Below are 12,705 nucleotides of genomic sequence, written 5' to 3' on the forward strand. Positions count from 1 at the left end.
TGATCACATTAGTGGAGATTTCCACAGCACTAGTAAAGGATTTTCCTCTTTTGTGCATCAGGAGACCAGACGAACTTTTCTAACATTTTGAAGAAGAAATGAAATAGAATATGCACAGCTAAGAAAACAGCAACATGGCAAGCAATATGTTACTGACAGAATGGTGTTAGTGATACTGTTCAATGAATGCCCAGGAGTGCAGCCTAATAAACCAGAGGGGTTCAAAATACAAATTTGTGGTTTTAATACATTTCTGAACTGTCCCCATATCTCCTATACAAACACTATCAGAATCCCATGTAGTCAACTGAAACAAAGCGTTAAAACAGATAATATTTTAAAAATACATAAAATGAAAGGAAGAAAACAATATAAAAGGTAAAAATAAAACTGTATTAATGTTCATAACGAAAGTTCCCTTTTCTTCTTTTAATATGCAGTTGACTGAATCTGTAACTCAACATACTCTTCTGCTTCCACCCTCATAATAATGACTGACCTTTCACTTCCAAAATGCCAGAATCTATATTGGCACTGAAGGACAATTCATCTGGCTGACTGCAATAGCCTGTGCTTATCTCCTCTGGACCAGTCAGCAGACAGACACAAAACATTTGTTCAGTAAGTTACGCGATTCCTACACTCCATTAAAATCCTACTGCATAATGCACCAATGCAAAATGCAAGTAATAATGTTCATTATGAATATAAAAGCACAGCAGGTGCTGCATTAAATTTCTTGTGTTTCACCAGAAACCTCTAGCTCTACCACAAACTGTTTCAGTTATACTGTATGACATCTGCAGGTACAATTTTCGTCCCTAAAATGGACTAAAGTTCTTCAGCTACAATGAGCAAATCCTCTCAACTACAAATTTTTCTAGATAAATTTTCATATCTTTCAAGAACCTGTAATATAAGCTCTAAACCAGAAGATGATCATATTTATTATTCCTTAAACTGCCAAGAACATAAGTACAATAAGAAAAAAAAAAATTAATCACAGGTTGTCCAGCCTTTATAAAAGACCTAAACTACAATGAAAATTACAAAATGCACAGTATTAGGACATGAACTGATTGTATAACCCCATAGTATTAGGACTGACAGTTCAACTTTCTCCACCCTAACCAATATCGACGTGTGCAATAAAAAATGAATGCAGTGGATCAGTATAGCTTTTGAAATCAAGTATCAGTGCCTCAGGGGATGTTTACCGACAGCGCACAGAGTTTTCAGCAGTAAAGCTGTATCAGTAACACTATGTTCTACTGCCTCTTTCAGACATGCCATTCAAAAATAATTGCCATAATACAGCTTGAATTTACAGAACTTCAGAATGTATATTCTGTTTAGATATTTATAATGTAGGCTAGAAATAAAAAACTTCAGCCAGTTCAACATAAACATCTGAACATATATTGCATTTCTTTTGTCCTTCCCACTGCTCAAGTGCTCAATATCAGCCACTGTAGTGCTTAAGGCCAATCTCTCCCATTTTCAGAGAGGTTTTCCCACCCTTCAAAATAAATTTTTCAAGTCATATCCAAATTATTAAGTATCATGAAAATAATTCTTATGGCTCTGTATTTAGGTAGACTTCTATTTTTTTTAATTAAAAAGGAGATACAACCCATCTTCAGCTAATTTGTGATGCACTATTACCAAAATCTACAATAATTTGAAAGTATGTCTGAATATATTTCAATAAAAACCTGCCTGCATTAGTTTTAATACTTCCCTGACATTACAGACCATTTATATGGTTCTTTCTCTTCTCCAGTGTTGCAGAACTGGGAGTACTTCTCTCCCCTCCATGACACAGGTATTTCAACATTGCGGAAATGAATTGCTGCATTTCGTTAAGGCTCTGAGGACACTGATGCTCTTGAGTGTTTATGGAGGAAATGTATTTAATTTCTTGTCTGACTTGAGACATCTGACTGAAGGCTTTCATTTGTAATAATGTAATCACCAGTCAGGCCATGACATATTACAAGTTTCATTTGCTGTCCTTTGCATTTAGAGAGAAAGTAAGTCTTCTGAGCACAGTGTTGTCTAGTGAAAAAGACTGAACTGTTAAGCAGATGAGTCTAACTAAATCCAGCAATTTCTCCAATGTTAAAGTTCATGTGCAACTGGGGGAGGAAACCATTCCCAATTCTATATTAGAACAAGTACTGCGTGACTGATCTTTTACTTACTCTTCCTGTAGTGTTTAGGAGCTGGTATTACAGCATGTCAATATAGAAAACATGTCTTAGCAATTACTCGCCACAGGAAACTCCTGCAGTAGGACTGGAAGAAGACTGAAAGCAGACACAAGTCGATGAAAGCTGGGATTCCAGCTTCAGGAAATCACACTGAGGAATCTGGTATGACAATGCAACTGAAAAGGTGCAAACAACTGACCCACCCCTTTTCTTGGGTTTCAACTGTTAAACTCCTTGAGGTATCACCAATTGATGACTGAGTGGTCTCCACTCCTCCTCCTCTGGCAAACCTCATGTTGTTATTGTTGTCAAGGTTTTATAATAAGATCTCTTTACATAGCTAGGTGGGTAACAACTGTTTTTGTTTGGTTGGGTTTTTTTGGTTTGGCTTTTTTTTTTTTGGTCTTTTTTTTCTTAAAAGCTGATTTCAGTGTTTTATTAAAAAAACACAACCCTTGGCTTAAGCAGCAGCTTGCATCAATTAACTACATCACTTTAAAACGTTATACATGCAACTGTACTAGCAGAAAGGCATTTATGTGTGTGTAATCTACAACGACAAGTTGCAGGAAGAGGTATAAGGAATGAAATGATATTTCTTGCTGAACTCATACCATTGTAATTGGGGAGGGAAAAAAAAGTCCTCAACTCCAGAACTACATGAACTAGATACTTAAGCAGTGATTATCCATGAAGCCCCATATAATTTTTGGATTATCAAAAGTAGTACCAGAAGAAAACACTTGCCATTTTTTTGAGAAAAAGAGGGAAGAAGATTTGTAAATAAAGTTTATTAGTCTATAAGAGGAGTTGTGACATCTCGTATTTTCTTTCCCAGTAAAGTAATAAGCAATAGAACTGTTTGCCTTCAAAGCTCAAATTTGGATAATCTTTTAATGTATTCATTGCTTGAAATAACAAAATCATAAAACTCCTACAATTTTCTTTGGGGTTTTGTTTGTATTACATAAGAACCTTACAATCTTACATGCCAGAAAAGACAGTGTATCTGAAAATAAACACATATTTAAGATTTACAGAATAGTGTTCAAAAATGCATTATGCTTTTCTTGAGGATCTAAAGGTCAGAAAGTAAGAGAAAACAAAATTTTCTGATTGCACGTACTGTTGCAATAATTTCTTAAATCCATTATCAGTATTCAAGGTGCATATATTTTAAATGAAAACATTTTCTCTTAGATTGATAGATCTGCTATTAAATACTTATTTAATCTGATACTAAAATATTAAAATAGTTTTGGGGCAAGAAAATGAAATAATTTAAATATTGTTTCCTGACTGCTTTAGTCCATTCTATCTGAATGGTCTTTCTAATATTTATAAACTGCTACCTGCTGTAAAATCCTTTGCATCTGTTCAGGTCATGTGCAAGAAGTGTCATTTTTACGCAAAGTTCTAATAACTTGTAGAAGATTTTATATAGTGATGTTCTGAAATTCCTGAAGGATCAATGGCATAAGTGGTAGGCATAAAGTTAAAGAATCTAAAAAGTGGTACAAATAACTTAAAAAAAAACCCACAGCCCTTCTTGTCAAGAAGTGTCATTATTCGCAACAAAAATACTGGAACATAAGTCACTAGTAGCCAGAGGACTTAGAGATATATTTTGATGATCTGTGGTGATACAATGGCTTGATAAAGATTAACTGAAATCATCCTTACAAAAACAATTTTTGGAATGAAAATGCTGAAGAACTGTTGTTAAAGAATATTAATTCTCCTTCTCAGTTTTGTTTCTTAAAACATAACAGGAGTGAAAGACATAACTGATACCCTGCATAAATCAGCTTTCTTACTCACGTGGGCACGCCCACCAAAGCAGAATAGTTCAAGAGCAGAGCACTGACTCACACAAGAGTTCGGGCAACAGGAGAGAAAAGAGAAGGTGAAGAACAATAAAAAATGAGAACTAATATTTATACATGTTACAGCACAGACCTACTTAAAGCATCTGAGGTGCATGCTTGTAATCTCTTTTCAGTCCCACTTCACCATATTGTGCTATGATGATTTCCACAAGATTAAGAGAGAATACCATTTGATTAAATATGAAGGAACAGTAAGCTTCACCTTCTTTAACTAAAGCAGCAAAAGGAAGAGGAGGGAGAACATGGTCCCGTTGCTGAATGGGACAGGCAACCTGGTGACAAAGGCTAGGGAAAAGGCCAAGGTACTCGACACCTGGCAAGACCGGCCTTCAGGAATCCCAGACCCCTGAGACCAGAGGAAAAGTCTGGAGCAAGGAAGACTTACCCTCAGCAGATGAAAATCAGATTAAGGAACATTTAAGCAAACTGGGCATACATAAATCCATGGGGCAGGCTGCACCCGTAAATGCTGACCAATGTCATTGCATGGCCACTCTTGAGTACTGTGCACTGTGTCCAGTTCTGCACTGTGTTCAGCTCTGGCCTCCCTAGTCCAAAAGAGACATGGACTTTATTTAAATAATAACCTAATCTAAATAATAATCTAAAAATAAATAATTTGCCATCTTTTGCATAGGATCAGAGTACATTTCTGGTATGCACCATCAAACGTATTGGATGAACATTATGCGAACTTTATTATTTGATAGCAATATCATTACTTAGGGAATAATTTTTTTAAAGTACTCTGTACTGTTCTAAATCTATTGCCTCTGAAGCTAGTTTAAAAATAAGTGCTTTTAAAAAGAATACTTTGTCAGCTTTGCTAATATAAAATACTATAAATACACATTTACTCCCATAAGAACTAGATAACAATTTTTCATTGCTAAGGAAGGAAAGGCCCAAGGAAGACTTCCAAATCTTTTGGCAGAGAGGAGAAAAATTATTACTTCAATTGTTCAATAAAAACATGGAAACAAAAACATAGCCTTTGGGCCATATGGAATTATGAAACCAGTATACCTCACTGGAAGAGTCTTAAGATTCCTCAACCCTGACTTGTAAGTAAAAAAGGCCACTTCATTTTAGTGAGGACATGAGTGACGGCTGTAGTTACGATTACATAAATTAGGTATTCTCAAAATAACACGTGAAACAGCTTTTAGCACTGGACTAGTGGTTGGTCAAAGAGATAGTAACACTTCTCCCTCATATTTTCCAGAAGCAGCTTTAGATATACTGGAGGGGGAGGGAGACAAAAAACAAACAAAACAAAACAAAAAAAAAAGAGACAGAAAGAAACAAATTCTATTACTAACTACTGCTAATAGGGTGATAAAACTGAAACAAGAACTATTCTTAGGGATTAGCACTACTAATTGCTTTCAGTGAAAACAAGTTAATGAAATCAAGAACTAAAGACTCAGAAATGCTATGACTATGCAGGTATGATCACACTCTATTAAAAAACCTATGAAACAGTAGGCAAAAAATTATAATATACTTAGTTCTCAATACATCATAATCTTATATGTGTGTTTTGCATTGTAATTTTATTCAAGATACAACAATTTTCTTAATCTATGAATTTCCTCCATTACAGTGACCTTCTAAAAGATTTGGATCCCCTAAATTCCCTATTTTCTTTTTCTTTTTTCTTTTTTTAACCCATCATGACACACTGCTACAGTTGCACAGCTTTTGATACAGATGATACAGTCAGTGAATTGCAAAAGGGAAACAGTCCATTACAGAAGTGACGTAAATCAGTAACAAGAAGGTAATAAACAAAGATAATTTTCTTTCATGAGTTCATCATAAATAAAACCAGATAAAATGATACAGCTGATGATCAGTACTGTCTGTATAACAGAATTATTAAGAAGTGTATAACAGTGCACTTTGGGGATTTACGTTTAGCTAAAATTTGATTTCTAGAACAAAATACAACAGTACTTTGTGATATTAAAAATTCCAGGCCTTCAGCCAGCAATGTACACTCTAAGCTGGAGGGTGAGAGGAAAAAATATACGGATCCTGGGCAATTGTAGGTACCACCCACACTTTCACGCAGTGCTGGTTTAATAGCCTTTCTCTAAATATTGCAGAGTTGCTTATGCTTGACCACTTTTGTGGAGAGATGCTTCACCTAGAAAATAACACCATAAATCCCCTAATGCTCTTAAACAGTATAGTTCTCCTTTATCACTTGCAAGTACTGCATAAAGTGCTGCTCTTGAAGATTTAAACAGCTATTTTGCCTAATTTTGGCGAACTGGAAGATATGTGGTCTCTATTTCAAAAGCATATAAACAATACATCAAATAAAGCATATATCCCTGCTGATTTTTTTCCACTGTACCTGATTTACTGATCTGGAGCAATTATTTTCTGTGGGAAATATGAAATAGAGATTACTAGTATCTTTTCAACAGGGAAAAATTTGTTTCCTGATATGGAAAGGATGAATGATGATTACAGGAATGACTTGCATTATCCCTTATTGTACTTCTTCCTGTTCTAATCAGAGTATGGAATAGGTCCTATACAAGAAAACTATATTTAAAAGCTCAGTTGGCTTAGATTATGTGACCTAACTCTTACCTCCACTCTTTTCAGCATCCATTAGGACTTTGGCTTTCTCTTCACTAATCCTACACTATTCTATAGATTCAGTTTCTACTTTTGTATGACATATGTGTCTCCCTATTTTCAAGTGTCTTTCCAGATGCTCTAACTGCAAAAATAAAGCTCTTCAGCCATCTTCTAAGTTTTATTTATCAGATACCACTTTTACATCTTTACAATTCCAGCATTCACTCGGCTGCATACCCTTGTAAATTTTGCACCATTCCTAGTCACATACCTCATCCTTTCTTACACCTAAGCTTTTGACAAGTCCTATTGACACCTAGACATCCCCAGACTTCCTCTACATTCCAGACACATAATTTGTGCTTATTTCCTACTTCAATTAGAGTAATCCGCTCTTTATGGCCACTTTGCTGGCCAAACATGCTCCTTAAATCCATTTGTCATTTCATTGCCTCCAAAATTTGGCCTTTCACCTCGTGATTCACTCATACTAAATCTCTTCTTACATCCCTTCACCTGCTAGTCACCTTAAGACTATAAAACTTTCATTCTCTGGCTTTGCATGGATTTATATTATCCACTTGTCTTCTCTGACTTCTGTATTTCCTAGGCCCTAATTAGTTACTTTCTTTTGTTCCACCTTTTCACCTTCCATACCACCATTTATACCTGTCACACAATCAATAGTCCTGTACAAGAAGCATCCAGCACTCCTCCTGGACAGCCAACCATAAATTTTTATATATATATAAATTTTATTTGCTTCCCCACCTAGAATTTAAATTTTCTTCTTCCCTTCCTTTCCTAATTTTAAAAATAAATCAAGTAAGGAGTGAGAGCAGCCCTGACAGGCATCGTTATGTATGGCTTTGAAAGCAGTTACCCTATTTCCAGTGGACATTTTCATGGCACTTCGTGTAAGGTAAAAGCTAAGAATCCTTACTTTAAAAGAAGCCAGGTCACTGTTAGCAAGGATGGCCTTGACAATTTCTCCACAGGTAATTATGAACTGACTGCATCAACTAATAGAAAAAATGTATAGTCTATCCAATTAAATATTAAACTGTTGATACTTCATGCAAGATATGTGAAGATGAATTCTAATTTTCAAGCTACTCTGTTAATTAAGTAAATGTTAAAATATCTATTGTATTTTGTTGTTACTTGTTACATTTTGTTTCTACTGTGCTTCTTTGAAAAGGGTTGTGCTGCCACACAGGATGATTTTTTCCTCTAAAAATGTAGAATATACATATTTCAAATTGCTTATTAAAATTAACCTATTGCTTAACTAGTAATATGGACAAAATAAGGCTGTTAAAAAGTATACAGTGCAATGAAAAAAAAAAGAATTAATAGGCATATTATGTCTGTATAGATCTGAGAAAGATTTTGACCCAGCATAGGTCAAACTCCAAACAAACCAAATTTCCTTTTTCTTGAATCCTAACTGGGACAAAAATACTGTGGATGTTCTTGGTTGCAAAAGCATGACAGTAATTTTCATGTTTTTTAGTTACCTGACAAGACCACTTCAACTAGGTCTCCTTCTTGGATATCTGCAGCTGATTTCACCAACTGGAGAATGTTTTCAGAGGTAGGGTCATGGCGGAAAAGCAGAATTTTGTCGTACATTCCGTAGAAACCACATTCGGGAAACTGCAAATAAAAACCCATGAGAATTTACTACACTGTAAAATACAATTAATATAATTAAGTTTTGAGGGCAGACTAGACCATTCCTCAGACTAGTACCAAACAGGATATATATTTTTTCATATATGACAATATTTATCACTATATTCTGAAAATGGCTTTTTCCCCAAGCAAGTAAGCTCATTTGCCTTTCTCTTCCTCTGTGAGCAATGTGCTATCCACTAGGAAATGGAAGAGAAATAAGCGCATCCCTTAGCCTCTGCTGATAACTTTTTCAAAAACAAGTTCCTGAGCAAGGTGATCTAATTAGACCCTCCTGGAGCAGGTGTTTGGACTTGATAACCTATAGAGCTTCCTTCCAGTCTATATTATTCCACGATTCTATGATCTCTGCCCAGATTAGTGCCAAAGAGATGCCTTGAGGACCGAAGAAATATTTTTCAGCTCTGCCTAAGGTGCAATGCCTAAATGATAGCTCATTAGGAAATACCTATTTCTTGAGACTGCTAGACACATACTACTTTCAGTTACTAGACACATAAAACAATGTTTCCAAACTTAATCATCTATTTCAATGCAAAGAAGTTGGAGCTTTGAAACCAGATTAAATCCTGTTTAAACTAAAAAAGATTTTAAGAACCTCAGAGGTTATAAACTAAACTTGAGATTATTATCTACGCAATATTTTTTCTTCAGGTTTTTTTGCTGCAGGACAAAAACGTGAGTTAATTTTTTTTCACGCTCCCAGCTTAAAGAACTAAGATTTTGTTTTGAACACGTAGCCAAGAAACCCTTTTTCTGACACAGAAGATTCAATTCAATTTTATATCACTGAACTACTCCATGTATTACTTCGGAGTTTTATCAACATGCAGTGAAAGAAACACAATGATAAGCATAGCTCGAGAGATAAACTGGCAGGTTTTGAGGTTATAATTGCTTTGAAAAGAATGCAGAATAGAAGGAACCCAACAAAAAGTACTTTAAAACAATTTATTCATTACTGATTACTGGAAGCTTTGGAACCTATCCAAGCATCCCAAGAAAGTCATACTCTTTTTTTTTTTTTTTTTTTTTAAGTTTTAAAGCATGCACTGAAAAGAGAGACAAAATGGTCAGATCCCTGGCTTGAATGACATGCATCTAAATACCTGAAGTTTTGTCTGTTTTATTCCAGATTATACCATAAGTACCCACTGCTAATTCTTGGTTGGGCAGACTACCTGCCTGAAAAAAATGTTGCTGTATATAGTTATTCATATAGGTTTTATACTGAACAGAAACAGTTTCCAGACTCTGAAATATAAAACATTCTCACAGAATATCTGCAAAATTCTGCTATAGTGCATGTATTTAAAGATGCAGAATTTTTGTTCATGTGCACTGTGCACCACATTAAAAATGCTACATAGATCACTTATCTATATGATATGAGATGCTATTTCAAGGCCATTTCCTTCAGCACCTTTATCATCTACTAATTATGAACTGAAAGAGTTGGCAATCTATTGCCAAACTTTGAGAAGGCTGGCACCAACATCAACACATGTACTTCTAAATAGGCATTACAATTACATATATAAAAGAGATACATATTTGTAAAACTTTGCTAGTAATCAGTTAACCATTCATATTCACAATCTCAGTTGAATGAATAGTCACAGTAACAGCAAGGTGTACTTTACCACGTTCATAAAGCTGAAAATGGCTTACTATGTAATGTTCAATTCACATTTCCAAAATATTTCTCACTGATGATTACCCACCTCTATGTGGACCAAAAACTTGCTCTCTAAAAGTTTGGTCTGTTGCCTTCTAAAGATGCTATGGTTTTATTCTTGTTAAGAGGAGCAAAAATAGTATTTTCTATTTTCATATTGCTGTGTAAAATAATGAACACTGAATAACCTAGTTCTGTAAAAGCTATGCATTACCACATTCAAAACTTCCAGAAGCAACACCAGGTGGAATAAAATTAGTAAAGATGGATACTGAATTTTTGTTTATTTAAAATAAGATTGCCATATAGGCCACATTTCTAATGGAGTTGTTAGCCAGCCAAAAGTCACATTTTGTCATGAAATAACAGGGAAGTAATGAAATGCTGCCATATTGGGATGATTCCACTGTGCAGGCACCTTCTATTTGCTTCACACTCCTTAGAAAAGTGCCTTTTCCTGGGAAGCCAGGAACCATTCTTGACTGCACACAGGCATTATTATTGGTGTCTACACATTAAAAACATTCAATTTTTACTCAATTACCGAAAGAGATGTAATATTAAGGAACGATATTAACTTTAAGTTATTTTAAGAGTTCACCAAGAAGGTAACAACAGTAATTTTCACCTCAGGAAGGAATTTCTGAGACACTGCAAAAAATCTTAAAAAAGTACTCTTACATGGAACATTCTTAATCTTGCATAAAGACATAACCTAGATGACATTTTCTCCCACAGTCCCAAATGTGAAGACGAAATATTTCAAGTATCACATACTTAAGTTGCAGTAAATATTAAGGATTAAAACTGTAAGAATAAGCCAAATAATGCTGAAGGACCTTAATTCTCAAGGTATCTTTGTTTCCAAATCTCATTAAAATAATAAATTATTCAACATAGTTCCAAAAGCATTCTTCTAGTTCAAGAACAAACTAAATTCTCGGCTTAGATGTGAAATAGTTACTCTAGCTTTTAAAGACATTTGCTTTACATTAAGCGTAAGTGGGAGTGAATCAAAGCTTTTGGAAGGCTATGTAATCTGAACTGCAATTACTCTCTTCATCCATATAGGTGCTAGCATAGCCTAGGTAATAGAAAAGCAGATGACACAGGCACTAAGAGACACCCAAGTGTCTTATAGAGCCATTCAGCATCTGACCTAGCAGCGCTGGGCGGAACCTAAAAGCCTGCTGGAGCCACTCAGATGCCTGTGTCATGGTGCTCCACGGCTGGAGAAGCTCTTCTTCCCTCACTCCAGCACTTGAGCTGGCGGTGGGCAGATTCACGCTTCTCCTACATGTTTTAGATTTAGAACATGCATGAGAGAGTAACCCCAGGGGGATTATAACTTAATTAAACAGATTCCTACCTTGCTACAGTATACAAGCCTGATGGCATGTCATAAGAGTGAGAATTTCCTTTTACAGAAGCAGTGAAAAATTAAAAATATCTTTCAAAATAGGCACGGCTGATCTTTTTCAAACACTGAAAGAATTTTCTTATTTCACTGGATTTCAGAGAGAGTACAGGCATTTCCCTCTTAAAGTCATTATGACTTAAATTGTTTGTTCTCTCTTTATATTCCCATTCCATTTGCTCTTTTCAAATTAGCTCTATTTTTTCTACCTATAAAAGTATTTGCTATATTACATGTATTGTATATGTATAAACATATGTATTTTGTGGTATCATTTATTATATTCTGTAGAGACAAATAAATTCAATCACAACATTTTTTGGTAAGTTATATACAAGAATTATCTTCTGGGTTCCAATTAGTCTTCCTCAGATAAACTACTCTCATGCCAAGAAAGCCATTTTGATGGTGCGCTTCTCCAACTAAAACACTGTGTAAGGACCAACTGTTGCAACAGTGACAAAAATATTCCCTCAGCTAAGCTTACTCCTGCCAACAATAATGTTGATACGCACAAACAAAAGTAAACAAAAAGCAGCCACACTGCTTGGTACTACAACTTCAAACAGTGTTTATTTTTGCCAAATACAGGGCAAAATAGGAAATGCATATATGTCAAGCTACCTAAAAGCTAAATAAAGCTAAGACAACTAAAAACTAACCAAAACCGATGGTATTGGATCTAAATTCCCAACACTAATAAAAGCCCTTGTCTATAATGAGGAAATGCAATATTTCTGTAAGAATCAGGAGAGTAGAAAATTGTTTATATGAGGTTCAGAAAAAGGATCTATTTCTGGATTCTTAATAGTCATAGACATCACAACTGTCCACATACATTGGTTACCTACTCCAAGTGTGAAATAAAATGCATCTTTTTAAACTGCTTTCAGTGTGGTTTAATCTAAGGTGCGTTAGTTTACAACTGAAACAGGATAAATAACCTTTCCAGCGTAACAACTTGTTAAACTGCCACACTTTAGTTGCGTATTTCAAGTGTGGGCCCCCCCCTCCCCCCCCCCCGCTTTTTTTTTTAATAGAGAGAAAAATCAGCTCTCTAAAATGATTTATATCACTTACAAACAATTTGGGTTCCAGATTTACAATTTAGCAAAATTTCTGTATTAATATAAATGTATCCCCAGTCTTGATGTTGTTATTTATTACATATTTTCCAGTGTAAAAAGAAGAAATATTGTACAGCATGCTTCT

At 35.0% G+C, this 12,705-nt stretch overlaps 1 protein-coding gene across 2 annotated transcripts in view; it reads right to left on the minus strand.

Annotated features, from left to right (window-relative positions):
• Nucleotides 1-8,353, minus strand: part of PRKD1 (protein kinase D1) — a 73,016-nt gene extending 64,663 nt beyond the window's left edge. For both annotated transcript variants that reach the window (XM_009578658.1, XM_009578657.1), the window contains exon 1: nt 8,221-8,353. In XM_009578658.1, the coding sequence (XP_009576953.1) occupies nt 8,221-8,335 (115 nt within the window). In that variant the 5' untranslated portion in view covers nt 8,336-8,353. The remainder of the gene's footprint in view (nt 1-8,220) is intronic.
• Nucleotides 8,354-12,705: the final 4,352 nt, after the last annotated feature.

This window comes from Fulmarus glacialis, unplaced genomic scaffold, assembly GCF_000690835.1.
Source record: "Fulmarus glacialis isolate BGI_N327 unplaced genomic scaffold, ASM69083v1 scaffold2195, whole genome shotgun sequence".
Taxonomy (NCBI): domain Eukaryota; kingdom Metazoa; phylum Chordata; class Aves; order Procellariiformes; family Procellariidae; genus Fulmarus; species Fulmarus glacialis.